Source organism: Neofelis nebulosa, chromosome 10 (genome assembly GCF_028018385.1).
Source record: "Neofelis nebulosa isolate mNeoNeb1 chromosome 10, mNeoNeb1.pri, whole genome shotgun sequence".
NCBI classification, from domain to species: domain Eukaryota; kingdom Metazoa; phylum Chordata; class Mammalia; order Carnivora; family Felidae; genus Neofelis; species Neofelis nebulosa.
Window position 1 is genome coordinate 16319626 of NC_080791.1, and position 16541 is coordinate 16336166.

Sequence of the window (16541 nt, forward strand, 5' to 3'; positions counted from 1 at the left end):
GGGGGGAGCCTGAAGGGGGTCCACCGGCAGGCCTGGCAGGCAGGCAGGCAGGAGCAGGAGGAAAGGGGGAGGGGAGTGGCGTGTTAAGCAGAATGGAGTGAAGCTGGAAGCCAAGGATTCCTGCAGCCTAGGCTGCGGGCCCTTTAAGCTCCAGCCCGCTCCCCCCACCGCCTCCCCCTCCCCGGAGACCTATTAATAGCCGCTGGAAAGATCACATCACGGGAGAGGATATTTATCCCCCCTCATTCCACACCAGCTCAGATTTATTTCAGCTCTGCTGTCCTGCTGCTGCCGCCTGGCCCTGTCTGCCGGCTTCTCCTGGGGAAGGGGAGGGAGGCAGGCACCGCCCCTCCCTCCAGCTCCCACCCCCGGCTAGACTGAGGCCAGAGGGCGCCATTGGACCCGACAGTGAGGTGGGCGGGGGTCTGCTCAAACCGTTTTTTTTTTAGGAGGCAAGGGCTGGAAGGGACTGGAGCAGCAGTCATAGCTGACTGCCATTCCCCTCTGTCCCCTGGGCCCAGGCACTAAGGCCGTGGGCTCCTGCCTCAGGGCAGGCCTTCCCATTCTGACCCCCCTTTAGCCCACCGGTGGCCTGGAAGCCAAGTGCCCACAGGGCTCACTTTCCAAGCCAGCACCGCTCAGCCCCGTGACCACTGGGCCCTTCCCTTCCCCGCACTCCACACACACACTTCCCGCCCTCCACGACACCCACACACCTTGTCTTGTTAGCCAGGATCCTCATGGCTCCCACACACAGTGGGGCTACGGCCCCTGTGCGTGCCCAGGGCCCAGCCAGGTACTCGGTACTGGAGCACGGACTGCAGCAACAAGCCCCAAAGAGAAAACTTGTGACTTGGGGAGGGGGTGTGAGAAGGGGAGGGGTGACGGGAGGACCCAACAGCCCTGGGACTAGGGAACTAGAGAGGGTAAGGTGGGAATGGAAAGGGAGGACTACTAGGTGGGGTCTCTATCCTGGAGGCCGGTCCTATCCCCATCCCTCCCGCACCTTACCCTCAGGGAGCTTGCAGTCTCTAGCAAGCACACACCCCACACCCCCCGCCCCACCCCGGGCCGCTGAGGCAGAAATCACTAAAAGGATAGGTTGCAAAGGTGCCCGCGTGGGGCTGCCAGGAGGTCTGCTCTAGCCCCCTGGGGGACTCCCGCTCCCAGGCACGCCCCTCACCCGGGGTGGGGACCTCCTCACGCCCCGCCCCCAGGGCGCCCGGGGCGTCGAGGGGGCCGGGGTGGGGGCAATGCCCCGCCCCGCCCCCAGCTCGAGGCCTAGCCCGTGCCCATTCCAGCAGGCCCGGGCGGGCAGCTAGAGGCCTGGCGGGGCCCCGGGGCTGCAGCTGGGCTCTTCTGGAGACCAGTAACGCTGGCTCAGATTCCTCCCCGACCGCAAGAATGCAGGAGCCTCCCCTCCCCCCCCCCCCCCGCCCCTGCACCCCACCCCGCCCCCTTCGGCAGAGCCCGAGCGGAGAGGCAGAGCGAGCGAGGGAGCCAGCGAGCGAGCGAGGGAGCGGGAGACGGACAGGACTGCAGCGTGCCTCGCCAGGCCCCGCACGCGCCGCACGGACAGACACACGGCCAAGTGCGGCGATGGGCGGGGCGCGTGCGGCGGCGGGCCGAGGTTCAACCTAGCGCCGGGCGCCGCCTGGCAGGGGCTCAGAGACTCACAAGCACCCAAACTGACTCACACACACTCACAGCACACACGTGGACGGGAAGACAAAGACACGCACGGAGCCCAGGAAACTAAAGGCGCGCCCACGCCGACCCCGAGGAGGTGTGCTGGAGGGCGAGGGAGGCGCTGGCCCAAGCAAGAGCACGGAATCAGCCTGGGGCACCCGCGGACGCCCAGGCTGCCCGACAGCAGAGAGGGAGCGGGCCGACTCATTGAACAGATGAAAAGACTGAGGCCCGGCCACAAGGGAACCATGGGAAGTTGAGCCTGATAGTGACAAAGAACCACGCGCGTGCGCGCACGCACACACACACACGCACACGGGGCCACAGATACACCAAGAAACAGACTTACACAAGCACCGACGCCCCACCCAACCGCCCCCTACCCTGCCCTCCCCCGCCCCACCGACCGAGTGGGGGAGGGGAGGAGTCTTGGGCCTAGCTTTGCCCTCGTGATAGGCCCAGCCAGACACCGGTACACATTCTCGCTGCTCCCTGGAAGGCTGCTGGAGGCTGGGCTGGAGCGGGAGGCGAGGCGAGGCGAGGCTCCCTCCCACCCTCCGCCCCCGTGATCCTGTGGAAGTCTAACCCTAATTTAACCCCAGGCATATTGGCCTTCCCTGCTCTAGCTCTGTCTCCGGGAAGAGAGGCTGCTCAGGGGAAGGTTCCAAAGTCCAGGGCCTGGCTGGGAAGCCGCCCGCTGCCAGCCCGCATCTCCTGCAACAGGTCAGAGCAGGAACAGTTAAAGAGTGGGGCTGGAGAAGGCACCTGGGCTTAGGGACAGGCCCGTGGCTGACAAGTCTCGAGCGCTCCCTTTCACCACCGCGCTGACCCTCAAAACTACCTACGACCCCATGGGGACAGTATCCCCATTTCACACCGGGGAAACGGAGATTCGGGAAAAGGGTCTGGGTCATGTGACCAGTATGTGGGAGCGCCGAGACCCCATTCCTGGGGTGTTTCCCGCACTGCAGTGTCTCGCCCCCCCCCCTTTGGTGTCATGACGACGTATCAGAGCCTGCACCATATCGGTGGGCTTCTCACAGGCCACCTACTGGGCCCGCCCCCTGTGGGGCAGAGGGGCAGGGCGAGGGCCACCCACTACCTCCTGTGTTTACTTCAAATGTTGGGACCTGTAATAATTTGGGAAGTGGCTGTTAGAAAACTAGTCCTCTCCTGTGTCCCCAGTCAGGCCAGGGCTCCTCCTCAGAAGAATCTCGGAGTGACCCTCCCGACTCCCTCTCGGACTCCACCCCCTCGCTCCCACCCCGCCGCAGGGCGAGCTGAGTCAAGCACAGATGAGTCAGGACTTTCCCATCTCTCACACCTCCCCCCGTCTACCCCTCAGGAGTCTGCCCCAGCTCCCAACGACCCCTCATCCTCACACACTCACAGGCCCAGAAGAGACCTGGAAGGCCTGGGGATGGGGGTAGAAGGGCTAATTCCTGGAGGGTGCAGTTTTTCACCACCAAGTAAAGGGGACTTCCCAGCACTAGAGCAGAAGCCCCTGGGATGAGTGAAAGGAAAGGTACCACCGGGCTCTGGGAACAGCGCTGTGGCTCCCTCTTAGAGGGTAGGGTGGGGAGTGGTGACCTGTGCTCACAAACAGGCTTCATTCACCTGAGTGAATGGCCAGGAGCACACCCTGAGAACAGAGCCTAGGAGGCAGTTGAGACAAAGAACCTCAGATCAGCTGCTTTGCTGGTTGTCTTCCTTGGGGGAGGTGGGGGCTGGGGGGGGGGGGTAGCCAGCGGACCTGACCCCAGCTGGGAGAGAAGACCAGGAGGCTTCCATGGATGCTCAACACAGAACCGCCACAGGTAACAACAGGCATTCACACACCGGTTGGCAACCTGCTTATTTCCAGCTGTCCCCACACTGGAAGCCCCTGCTTGGTTCGCCAGCCAGCCCACCGGTCTCATTGCCTAGCTCAAAACCATCCAAGAGACGCAGAGAGAAAATGGCTTGGAGGCTCCATGCTCCCCCCATACAGTGGGCAGACACCTCTAGAGAGGAAATGGGCTGCCTGGGCCCTCTGTGATGGCTGAAAGGTCAGGGCCCTGCTAGAGCAATAGGGGTAGGATTATTGTCCCCTGGCTCAGGGAGACGCAGCTCCCAAGACAACAAGGTCCGGGTGCCCCTTCCTCCTGGGTGTCAGGATACCTTGGTCCCTAGAAGCTCTCCCCTACCACCCAGGTCACTTCCTCTTCCTGAGGTGGTGACTCAGCCAAGAGGGGAGGTCAAGGATTCATACCCCAGCAGGAAATCTGCTCAAGGACCAAGGTATTGCTCTGGGACCCTCTATGGGGACTCATAGACTCAGAGGCCTTCCCCTTGCCCTGGTTCCTAGCAGCTCTCCCCCTTTCCCCCCACCTCCTGCCAAAGGAGACCATGCAAATCAACAATTTTTGTCTGGTTGACAAACCACCTCACCCCACCTGCAGCCCCAGGGTGACGCCAGGCAACCTCAATTCTCCAGGGACATGGCAACTTCTGGTCCCAGACTACTGTAGTCTGGGGGCTCTGAACAGGGTGCTTCTGGGGGGGGGGGGGGATGCTGCCCATTCTGGTGCCCACTGTCCCTTCTGGAGGCCGCAGAACAAGTGGCATTGCCTAGACAAGCTTGAAGTCACCTCACTTGGCTCCTTCAGCCAGTGCCAATGTGGCCAGGCCTTGGGACACAGTCATGCCCTGGCAGTGGGGTGCCCCCAAAGGCTGCTGCCCAATCCCTGGCTGCTCCCTCCCTCGGGGGTGGGGGGGTGGGGGAAGGGAGGGTGGGGGGCACAAGGAAACAAGACAGGGCAGGAAGCCCAGGCAGGCGGCGGGCACTCTGGGCCAGGCACAAACAGCCAACACAGGAAACCACAGCCCACCCCCGCCCACCCCACCCGCCCAAAGCTCTGGGAGAGAGGAGTTGCCAAGAGGCTGGTACCCCGACTGGGGCAAGGGCCTGGGGTTAGCCGGGGGCAAGGCGGGAGCAAGCGGTTCTTCAGCCTTCTCTCTGCCCCAGACCCTACCTGGGGAGGGGGAGAGGAAGCCAGGCTGGCAAGGGACGGTGCTGCCTCTTTAAATCCACCGAAATCCTGAGCTAGGCCCAACCCAGCTCTGGTTTCACAGGAAGGAAAGGAGCTCAGGAGCCAGTAGGGCAAGCGGTGGTGTCTGGAATTAGCCCCACCGGCCCAAATATATCTGGTCTCCGCCTGCCACCCCACTGGCACTTCCTGCCCCCTGGCACCTGCACCACGGTGGGGGTGGGAGAGGGTCTAGGTGCTACTCCCTACCCAGTGGGAGACCCTGGTCTCTGGAGTTGTCCTGTTGCTGGGTACACGTGGGTGGGAGGTGACCTCCCAAAGCCTTCCCAGAAGGGAGGAATGGGCAGGGTAGCTCCCTGAGGGCCCTCACCTGGCCAGTCCTCCAAGGGGTTAATCTGGCTCCTGTTGGGGGGGGGGGGGGTAGGGGTGGCCTAGGAACCTCCTCCAAACTGCCTGGCGGCTGGGAACAATGGGGCCATTGTGGGAGGACCGGAGTGCGGGCAGACTTGCTGGCACAGCCAGCCAGGCGGGACCTCACCCAAAGCCGGCCTGCCTGCCTCACTGCTCTCTCCCCCAGGTACTGCCAGCGGCCCAGACGTCCTCCCAACCCCCTCCCCTCGCCCGCCTGGCCCAGACCCCTGGCACCAGCAGCACCTGGAGGGCCCTCAAGCTCTGCCCACGTTGACATCCAGACTGCTCTGACCCTACAGGAAGCAGGGGCATGTGGGCCAGGGCAGGGTGGGGGTGGGGACTGACGAGACAGGATGTGTGCCTGTGATCCTCCTGCAGGGAAGACAGGAAGGCCAAACGGGGTTTCTGGTGTCAGTCCTGGCACCCTCAGGCCAGAAGGGCTTAGGGGATTGTGAGACCGGTGAGTGACCGGCAGGGTCCCCTGCCCCCAGGCCTCCTTTCCCACACTCATTCCATAAACCTGCTCCCTGAGGAGATCCTGCCCCAGCAGCCTCACCTTCTGGGGTCGGGACACTGGCAGGCAGTGCGAGTGATGCAGGGCAGTGAGAACTGGGTTTGCGGTCAGACAGACAAGGTGCCAGTGACATCCCGCCCTTTCTGAGCTATGGGACTTGTCCCTCTGAGCCCGTTTCCTCATCTGCAAAATGAGGATACATTTATAGGGTGAGATACTAGTAGTGAAATAGCTAACAGAACGCGTATGACATACTCAGCCCTCAGGAAACCACCTTTGGCCCTGATATCCCCTTCTTTGCCCCCTGCATAGCACCCAGATATGTGGGCATTTGGTAAAGGTGGGCATTTGCCCTTGGAGTATCCAAGGGAATGGGGCCTGTGGACATCATATTAATGGTACCAAGTACAAACGCTCGGCTCTTCCTCTGCCCTTCTGGAAGAGGCCAGCTCCCTCAGCTAGCACTCCCCTGGGTATCAGTAGATGCACTGACATACACTTGAACCCAGAGTGTGAACCCCCAAAGTGATCACGTTCTCCGCTCTCGTAGCTTCGGGTGTGTGTCTCAAAGCCTCAGGAGGCAAGTGGGAGGGGTTTTCCTTCAGTAGTGGCCTGTATCCTCCAGCCAGGCATCCCTCTGCCCGTCCGACCCCTTGGTAGTATCCTGTAGGGTTTGGGCTGGAGGAAGCTGGGGCCTCCTTTCTTGCCATGCACATCTTTAAAGGGTGAAGGGTCCAAGAGAGCAAGAAAAGCAACTGGCACAGGCAGTTCTGGAAAGCACGGGTCCAGGGAGAAGACCTGTCCTCTTCTCAACTAGAGAGGGCTGTCCCTCTCAGGGTGGCTCCCCGAGCCCCCAAAGGGTTAACAAGGCCCTAAAAATAACCTGCTCCCAGCAGGACCCGCTGATTGGAACCCTCCAGCCATCTGTTCCCATTTTCTCCTGTTCACATTGGAACATCTGAAACCAGCCCCAGAGCCCCAGCCCGATCCCAAAAATAGCCCCAGCCTGCCCAAGGAACAGGCCCCAGGGGCTGGGCATAGGCAGCATGGCCAGCCCGGCAGTGAGGCATGGCCCAGGCCAACTCTGAGCCCTCACTTTCAGGCCCATAGAAGGGAGGTATCCTCCCTGGTCCCAGAAGGAGGTGATGAGCAGAGCCAGGGTCTCCAGCCCACTCATCTTGGTACCAGGCCAGAGTACCAGGTCCTCATCTTGGTACCGACCAGCCAAGCCCAGGTCTCAGACCCAGGAGCCCTGGGATCCTAGCTCTGCCACATCTTAATCCACTTTGTCCTGAGATTTGAATACTCGCTCCCCAGAAGATCCAAACCACCCGTCTGCAGAGCTCCCCCTGTTGTGGGTACCCCATGCCTGCTGCCTACTCCTGGGCTCCTCATCCAGAAGTTCCCAAGCCTCAGCCCCTCCACTATCTCACTCCTACCCCAGGGCCCACAGGACCCTGCTCACCCAGGGTCACTCAGCATCCCCCCTGCCCCACGGTACACAGGGCTGAAGCAGAACTCTTTCCAGCACTGCCCACACTCAAGCAGCCCAGGAAAAGAGTCCTCTGGGCCACGGTGGATGCCAATATGACCCCACCCCACCCCCGGGGGTTCAGGATGCCTCCTCCCTGCCAGCTTGTGTACAGCAGGTGCCAGGCAGGCCCATCTGGGCTTCTATACATATCCCGGGCCTGGGCACTGCTCTGCCACACTTGGGGAAAATGTCCAGGCAGGGTACAGGGAATCTAGGGGACCCTGGACCCTGGGGCAGGCCTCACAGCTGCCATCCAAGTCACAGCTCCACACTGCCATGGCTCTCCCCAAGGAAGGTCCCTGACCTCTTAGGCCAGGAAGGAGAGGAGGCAACCAGTTAAGCCATTTAAGGACAGAATGTAGCGTTTCAGCCTGGTGAAGAACAGAGCAGCAGGGATGGGATGGTGGGAGGGGTGCTAAAGTTGATCTGAGCCAAGCAGCCCGGGGGAGGGAAAGCTCAGCCTGAGAAGTGCTGGCAGACCGGGAGGGACATGTCCTAAGTCCCCCAGGCTCCTCTCTGGGCCTCTGGCTATTTGGCAAACTTGCAACCCAGATGTTGGTGGGCTCCAACGGTGGGGAAACTGAGGCAGCAAGAAAGTGAGTCTGGAAGGGTATTAGAATCCAGGAATCTGAAGTGCTGGAAAGGTTGCCCCCCCCCCCCACTCCTCCCACCGGCCGTCAGTTCTTCCCTGCTAGAGCACCACTGGGAGGGTCGGGAGGGGAAGGGTCGGGGGTTCCTGCAGAAAGCCGTGACTAATAATGAAGAGAAGCAACTCCAGCGTTTATTGAGCACTGGCTCTGTAACATCAGACTGCCCCTAATGCTTCACATGCATGATCTGATTTAATCCTCCCCATAACGCCACAAAAAAGTACTTTCCTGATCCCCACCTTTAAGGCACAGGGAAGCTAAGTAACTTGCCGAAGGTACACAGTCCAGAATTGGAAGAATCAGGATTTGAACCCAGACCCGCCAGCAATTGGGTTTGTAACCATTTTGCAATACAGATTCACCCTGGATCGGCTTTGACGAGAGAACGGGTGCCCCTCACTCATTCTGCACACACTCCCTCCACGCCTGATGTGCACCAGGTCCTGGCTAGAGGCCCCCAGTTCCTGCCCAGGGAAGAGATCAAAGAGAGGGCACCAGTCCCCACCCCCTCAGCACAGGTGCCCTGAGAGCAAAGTTCTCTAGGGCCCCCAGTCCTACCCACCCCCAATCTGCTAAGTCCTCACCCATCCTGGTCCCTAATAGTGGGAAGGGAGCCAAGCAAGTTACCATGACAACAGCACAGGGCCCCAGCTGAGAGAGGCCCCTAGGCTGGCGGTGAGTCTGCCACCCCTCTCACTCACCAGGTGGGGGTCAAAGGTCAAGTAGGACTCACTGGTGAGGGTGGAGTCTAAACCCTGCCCCCACACCTGCTCAGCCACACCTGTCACTGCTCCCCTCTTTTCTCAGGGCTCCAGTTGGAAACAGGACCACTTCCTGCCAGTCCCTGAGGGGTAGTGGCCTCCAGCAGGGAAGGAGGGTGGGGGGATTAGAAGCCCCTCCCTCCTGAGGACAGTCTGAGAGAAGGGCCTCCTCCTGGTCCTCAGCCTTCTCCAGCTTTCCCTAGTCAGTCCAGGAGCCTACAGGCGTGTTTGTTGTGAATTCAGAGAGTTGTTGCTAAGTAAGGAAGGAGGGGAGGGAGGGGAGGGAGGGAAGGAGGGGGGTGGTAGTAGGGAGAGAGCCTCTGTGTGTGTGTGTGTGTGTGTGTGTGTGTGTGTGTGTGTGTGTGTGTGTCTAGAGGCCAGGGCAGAAACCACATTACGGTGGCTGGTAGCCACCCTGGCTTTGACTCAGCCAGCGGAGGCCAAAGCCGGGACAGAGCGGGGCAAGTACTTGGGATGACCAGGAAACTGTACCTTGCCCTCCAGGGGTGATTGGCCAGGAGCTCCCCACCTCCCACCGGGATGGGATCCAGCTAAGAAAAGGATTGGGACTTTCACTGGAGTGGCGCTTTAACCCTTCCTGCCCCGCCCCGCCCCAAGGCTCCGCAGCTCCCCTCCAATGGGTGTAAGAGAGCGAAAGGAGAAGTGGGGGCAGAAAGCCAGGAGGAGGGCGCCCAAGACAAAAAGCCAAGCGGGAGACTCTGGCAGACAAGAGAGCAGCGAGGAGGCTGCGGAGGGCACACACAAGCACACGGAGCTCTCACCTCAGGAGCAAAGTGTGACGGGCTCAGGCTCAAGGGTGTGGTCTGGGAAGGGGGCTCCCTGTGGAGAGACGGTCAGAGCTAGAAGCCCAAGCCAGCAATCTCTGCCCCTGCTCCTCCCATAACCCCAGCCCCTCCCCCAACATGCACACCACATAAACGTGTACACACAGACACACAGCCTGCAGCTCCAGGAAGTCTCTGAGCAACTCGGACACCACCCCCCCCCCCAACTCCAGAACTTCTGTGGATTGGCTGGGAGCCAGGCCTGACCCAGCTGCTGCACCACACCGCTCCCCCTCCCTATCCTGGAAGCAGGAAAGGAGAAGGCACTGGAAGATGCCTTTGAGAGAGAGAGAGAGGAGGGGCCGATGACTCCCATGACCTGGCCTGAGGTTCTGGGGGAAAGGATGGATGGGGAGACCTGAGGACCCTGGCTTTCAGTGCCAGCCGCCCCCAGGGCTATCCTATGTCAGAGAAAAGAAGGGTGCCTCTCCTGAGCCCCTGTGTGGTCTCTTTGGCTACACCCCTTATCCCCTGAAGACGCAAAGTCCCCACCGGCCTGGGTGGGAGGACCTGGGGTGAGAGAATCAGGCTTAGCCGTTCAGTAGGAGGGGGGCTGGGTGAAGCTCCCACAGGCAGGCGGGAGGGAGGCTGGTGGCTGGGCTCAGTTTGTACTGGGGGTCAAAGGGGAGTTCTTTTCCGAAGAATTCTGGGAGAGACGCCAACTAGAGCAAGCTGCTAACCACCCCTCCCTCTCTCTCTCTCTGCACTGGGGGCAGGGGGGTGTCCCTGCCAACCAGACTTAACCCTGTCCAGACTGTGTTGTTCCCAGGCCCAGGACGGGGGAGTTGGGTAGGAGACTTCCAGTTGAGCTCAACTTCCAGTTCAAGGGGGCAAGTGCAGAGTTTCTGCCAGAATAAAGCTGGTTCCACATAGCCCCATCTGGTAGCACCCTGCCCTACCGCCACCTGGGTGACTTTTCTAGGCTCATCTCCTGAAGGTGTCTGCAGTGACGTGTGTGTGCGTGTCTCAGAGACAGAGATTGAGAAACAAACTGAAAATTCCTTGCCAAAGCCCTCCCCTTGCTGGGTCACTGAGCACTGTACCAACCTGTGCCTCTACCCCTCCCTTCCTCCCACTGTGTCCTGGGACCAGAGGCCATGGGGGTGGGGGGAAAGGACAGCTTATCCTTCTGCCTACCTCCTGCTGCTGTCTCCACAGGCCCTTGACTCCTACAAACAGCCCCTGCCGTGGCCCTCTTCTTCCTCACTGATTTGACCCAAGTGCTACTGGAGGGAAGCATCCAACTGTAGCCAGAGATCCCAGGTTGGGAAACTGAGTCATAGCGAGACATCAGGGTTTCCAGTGCCTGAATCCCAGGCTGACATAACAACATAACTCTGCTATCACCACCCTTGCTTTGGCCAAAAAAAAAAAACCCCTCAAAACCAAAAAACAGCCCCTCTGGCACCACCACCCCCTCCCCGCCCCACTGCAGAGCACAGTCTAACTGCAGAAGGAACGGATAAGATTCAACATCAGGAAGGACTTCCCAGGATCCAAGCTACAATGGCAGCTGGCCCCTCCCCAAATGCCTCATATTTCTGGGGTGAAACATCACACCCCTAGGATTCCAGCCCCTTCTGTCTTCTGTGAAGGTGGGAAACACAAACGTCTTGTGTCGTTTTACTGCCTGCCCCTAGCCAGAGAAGTCAACTTTCCTGAATCTTAAATTAGCCACCACCAAGCTCCCAGGTCTGATGTGGCTGGATGTTCCTCATCCCTGCGGGAAGGAAGTGACTGGGGTAGAGGGGTAATCCCCTTTCCTAGCCCTTTCGGGCACCGGGGCCTCCCTGTGACAGCCGCCACTGTATCATCAGGTCAAGAAGACGGTGCACTGATAGTTTGGGGATCCCTCAAGATGCTGGGCATCTGCGAGGGGCAGAGGAAGAGAGCCCAGCCCTGGGGATAGTTTATCCCAAAGTCTCCCCACTCCACCACTTTCTCTCCAAGGACCACGGAACTGCCAGAAGCCTTGGCCCCACTCCAGGAAACCTCCCTATCAAGGGACAGAGGACTCCATGTCCCAGGTCGCTGCAGGGAGACCTGTGACGACACACCCCAGACATGTTCAAAGGGAGGAGGAGAGAAGTGAGAACAGAAGCAGAGCACACACGTGCACAAACGCACACACATCCACACACGTACGCTCATCAAAGAGACACAACCCCAGGCGTATATACGCACTCCTTACAGATACTCCCCGTAGGCGCAACTGAGACACGGACACAATTCCCAAAGATACACATCCGAGATACCTCCTAAAAGTAACCCCAAACTCCCTAAGAATGGCTCAAAACCCACAGAGGCTGTCATCCTCGTAGAGAATGAGGAGATCTCAAGAATCACAAAACACACGGGCCAGTCACACAGAACTGCTGACAGAAGATACACCCACAGTGGGATACACACACACACACTGGCGTGCACGCACACACGCAGAGTAGTATGCACGTGGCTGAGTGTTAGCACTCAAACTCACACACACACACACACCCTGGCAATGCACAGCGTGAGGTCAGATTAGAGGACTAAGTTCTGGGCTAGTGGGGAGGAGGGGAGGCAGAGGGGGGTGGAGAAGTACTCAGGGATTTCAAAACAATCTTGGTTTCGAAATGCTGGAAATGCTGGATTCAGGGCCATTCCCAGTTGAGGCTGGTGGGGGGGGGGGTGGGGGGGGAGTAAGGGGGAGGGGAAGACAGGCCAGTGCAGGGCCACCAGCCCTTTGGAGGAGGGGGTTGGACAGAGGGAATCCCAGCCTCCTCTGGGAGAAGGGGGCCTAGAAGAGACACCAAGGTTAGGAGGGGCAGGTGGTCCAGGACCAAGCAGGAAGGGCCTGGGGTGGAAAGGAGGCAAAAAAAGGAGAGGGCTCCCCTTTGGCCACTGACTGAAAAAGTAAGAAGACAGGGAGGTCACCCCTCCCCTGAGGAGTGAGAGGAAGAGGGAAGCTGCCTGTGCCCACTTCCCCCAGTTATGGGCAGTGGTAAACACCTTCTCCCCTACAGAGTAGCCCCCTGGCTGCCCTTCTCCACCAGCTAGCAGAGCCCCAAGGTGGGCCCAAAGCTAAGGGGTCCAAGAAGGTGGGGGGATAGCTAGGGCCTGCAGGGCTCAGAGATCTTTCCTGGGACCCGAGCCTCCCCATACTCAGAGCAGGGTGGGAGACAGCTGCCTGGGAACCAGGAGCTTCCCTCTTCTTCATGGGGGGGGCGGGGGGGAGGGAGGGGGGGGAGGATTTGGGGAGACTGAGGGAGTACAACACACCCCCACACCCAGGAAGTCACCCCTTTCCTCCCAGGGCAGCAGAATGCCCTCCATGCCCCTCCCCCAACCTCTGGGGAAAGTCGGCAGTTCTCTCCCAGGGAGGGGAGGTCAGGCCAGGCTGGGGGTGGGGCTCTGGAGGCCTGGCCCTGGCACCCGGCAGAGGAAATTCCAGGCTGTAACTCCAGGCTGCCTTTAGGGCCGCCCATCCAAGTGGCATGCAGCACCTCAAGAGTGCTAGTACGGGGGCGTCCTCCACTGAGACCCTCAGCTCCCAGCCTCTGGCTACCTAGCCCTCCAATGGGCTCTAGCCCCAGCTCTAGTAGATAAAGGACAGGACCTGGGGAAACTTAGGACTCTCTGGGCGAGCCTCCACCAGCCCCATCCCGGCCCCTTGGCCACTCAGAGCCTCCTTTTCCCAGATCCCCGGGGGGCAGCCCCTACAGTGTGGCTAAGGGTGGGCAGCTGCCAGGGTTGGCAGGCAGGGGCACAGATGCCAAACTACAGCAGCCGGGCGCTCAACAGGTTGAGCCAGTCCCTGGAACAGCCAGCCCCACCCCAGGGAGAGCGGGCCTGGCAGAGGCTCCCTGCCCGCGGCACCCAGCCTGTACCCGCTTGGCTCCCACGGCTGCCCACTTTCCCACGGTGCCATCCCCCTCTGCCCCCTCCCCCCCGGGTCAGCACCCGGGCAGCGCCCAGGGCTCCTGGCGCAAGGAAGGGATGCCATTTCCCTGTCACCCCTGGATGCCAGGCTCTTGGGGTGCCTCACTACCAGCAACCAAGGAGCCCCAGAAGAGCAAGCATGTCCTGATGGACAACAAGAACTCCAAAGTGCCCCCCACCTCCTTGCAGGCTTTTCCCTGTCCTGGGGAGACAGGACACTCAGACACCCTGGATCCCTGCAGCTGCCCAGTCCCCTGGGCGCTGGGGCAGAAGTTCAGCCTGTGGCGCCAGAGGCAGTGTGGGGGTGCCCCCAGATCCTGTCTCAGACTCCCTGGAGGAGGGGCTGCAGAGCTGGGTGACCGCTGGCCCCTTCCGCTCCCACCACAGCTTCTGCCACCTGCGGCGCTGGTCCCTTCCTTCCACCCCACTCCTGGGCTCCACGGAGCTCCGTCCCAGCCACTCCCCCACAGGCAGGCATCCCCCCTTTGCAGGCATCTCCTTTAATCTAAAGCAGGTGCCAGGCATTCCAGCCCTGGCTGAGTCGACATTGCCACCCACTAGGCCTCTGCCCAGAAGGCTACTGCCCTGCTTATTCATGGAAGTCGAGTCCCCAGCCCAGGGCTCCCGCTTAACCCAGGTACCCAGACACTGGGGTGGGGGCGGGGGGCGGGAACTCCCCAGACAGGCACGGGCGCCCAGCACAGGTTCAATAAGCAAGTTCACTGGACCCCACGTTACCACTGCTGTGCTAGCCCCAGATTTCTGTGGACCACCAATCCCTCTCCAGGACTCTGTAATCTCTTCCCGCCTTGACCCTCAACCCCAGTAGTTAAAGACTCCTTTTGGACCTCCACATGGACCTCCACAACCCACCTCTAGCCATAGGGCCCCTGCTATCCCAAGCATAAGAGTTACTCTGGATCTAAGATTATACCATTCTATCCCCGACCAGCACCTTCGGAAACATTAAGCTCCCCTTCCCCTAATCAAGAACAACACAGGTAAGCAGAGAACCTCTGGAGGGAGGCAGCGAGAACCAGACCAGGTTCTCCAAGGCCAAGGAGCCTGATCTCTTAGGGGAGTGAGCACCTTCCTCCCTTACCAGACTTCCTTGGCCCCTCACCTTCCTTGCCCATTCTCACTGGGTCCTGAGGCTTCTATCAGCAGACAATTCACAGATGACACCAGAAAGACAGGGCCTAATCACGCTCTTCCCCTGGGGCCATGAAAGCATGGTCTTGACCCAGAGAAGGTGAGATGGTGCTGGGGGTTGTGGGGGGCAGAAAAGCCAGGCCCAACAGAAGTGGCTGCTTGCTGGAGAGGCTGAGGAGCCGGGAGAACCGGGGCAGTGGAAGCCCACCCACCCTGGAGGTCTCACTCAGAGAGCTGCCCAGAGGCATCAGTAGGATTCCAGCTGATACAGTGTGCAGACAGCTTTCCTAGGTAAAACAGGAAACCAAGGCCAAAGATCAAGTGGGCCTCAAGCCCCCTATCCCATGGCTCAGTCACATGCCCAGCTCACCTTTCCCAAGCAACACTTTTTCTCTCTGCAGCGGAGCACCCCCCACCCCCCACACCCAGACACAGACACACACCCCAAGCAGCAGACAGACTGAAGGAGGAGGGAGGAGGGGTGTCAGAAAAACCCGGAAGGAAGGAGGCCGGACAGACAGACAGAAGCAGATCCTGGCTTCACTGCTCCAGAGAGACACCCTCCAGACTCCCAGACGGTGAGGGACACTCTCTTTCTCTGCTCCCAAGAGGGAGAAGGGGAGAGTAGACTTAGTGTCTCCTGAAACCAAATTCCAGTAGCTCTGGGATAGGACATACCCCCAGACATGTGAGAAGCCCTAAGCCTCACTTCTCTTCCCCATATTCCTCCCCCACGGTCTCCGGGGGGACCAAGGCAGAGGGAGCCTCCCCTTAGCAGAGCAGGGACACCTCCAAGGAACTGTGTGACTGCCCCACCCCCCAGCCAAGCCCACACCACTGAGAATCCTTGGCCGGGAGACTCCTCCAGTCACAGCCCCTGCTGCACCTAGGCACTGCTTGGGGGCAGAGTGTAACCCCAGCAATCCCCAATCCCAATGTACCTCTTTCTGGAGGCTCCCATTAACCAGGGGAGGAGTGCTGGGGTGCTGAGACCCAAGGGGTTGGTGAGCCTGGGAGGGGGACTACATCTCCCAGAAGCCCCCAGGGCAGGGTTGCTGCTCCAGCTGGCCCAAGGCCGGCCTTGTTCTCTGCGCTAGGGTGGCAGGGTCCCCTGATTGCCCCTAAGCCCTCCCCCCTGAGCTCTGGGGCTGCCAACCTGATTGGGGGCCCAAGAGTAGCCACCACAAATCCTGAGGGCGTCCCCCACCCCTTAAACAGCCTAGGGGTGCGTGCCAGAGGGCAACAATCAGACTGTGTTCCCCCTTCCCAATTCGAACTGGATCTCCCTCCTCGCGCCTCTGCCTGCCTGGCATGACTTTCGCCCTCGGCCCCAGCCCACCCCTCACCTCGCGCCGGTCGGGGGTCCTCACGCCAGGCCGGAGCTGGACACCATGACCAGGTCAGGGTCGGTGACTGGATTGGGGTCCTCCGGGTTGCCAGTTGGAGGTGCGTAGGGGGGCGGGCAGGCGGTGATCTTTTGATGCTGGATGCCTTGATCTCAATACCAGCCCGGGCCGGGAGAGGGTATCCGGGGGTCTCTGGGCGCCTGGGTTCCTGCCTCCCCACCGCCGAGCATGGTCTTGGGCGCCGGACACCGGCGGGAGAGCGTGCACACCCGCCCGGCCCGGGGCTCGGGGCTGGGGTCTCGGCCCCGAACCTCAGGGCTCCGGCTCCTGCTCCTCCTCCCTTCCTTCCTTCCTTCCTTGCTTCCTTCCTCCCTTCCTTCGCCTCCTCCTTTCACTTTCCCCGAGGCCCGCGGGGACGGCGGGCGCGGGGCGGGGAGGGGGCTGTCTGGGCGCTTATTGTTGGTCGGACGCCGAGGGTCCGGGTCGCAGCCCCCGGGCGGCGCGGCGCCGGGGGACCCAGGCGTGCGGGCGTCCGTCCGGCTGGCTCCGGGCGGCGGCGGTGGTGCAGCGGCCCCGGGTCCGGGGCATGTCCGGCCACTGGCTCCGCCGCGCGCCGCCGCCTCCCCGGGCTCCCCTGCGCTGCCGGAGCCTCGCTCGCCCCTCCACTCGGCTCCTCTCCCCAGCCTGAATAA

At 60.9% G+C, this 16541-nt stretch overlaps 1 protein-coding gene across 5 annotated transcripts in view; it reads right to left on the minus strand.

The window, feature by feature from the left end:
- BCL9L (BCL9 like) overlaps positions 1 to 16532 on the minus strand; it is a 28744-nt gene extending 12212 nt beyond the window's left edge. The window contains exons 1-3 of one of the 5 annotated variants that reach the window (XM_058686940.1): positions 15850 to 16532; positions 9371 to 9428; positions 717 to 818 (exon numbers count right to left, since the gene is read on the minus strand). In XM_058686940.1, the coding sequence (XP_058542923.1) occupies positions 717 to 742 (26 nt within the window). In that variant the 5' untranslated portion in view covers positions 743 to 818; positions 9371 to 9428; positions 15850 to 16532. Of the gene's footprint in view, positions 1 to 716; positions 819 to 5685; positions 8355 to 9370; positions 9429 to 15849 lie in introns of those variants that run through there. The other 4 variants (XM_058686941.1, XM_058686944.1, XM_058686942.1 and 1 more) reach the window with 4 other exon arrangements.
- Positions 16533 to 16541: the final 9 nt, after the last annotated feature.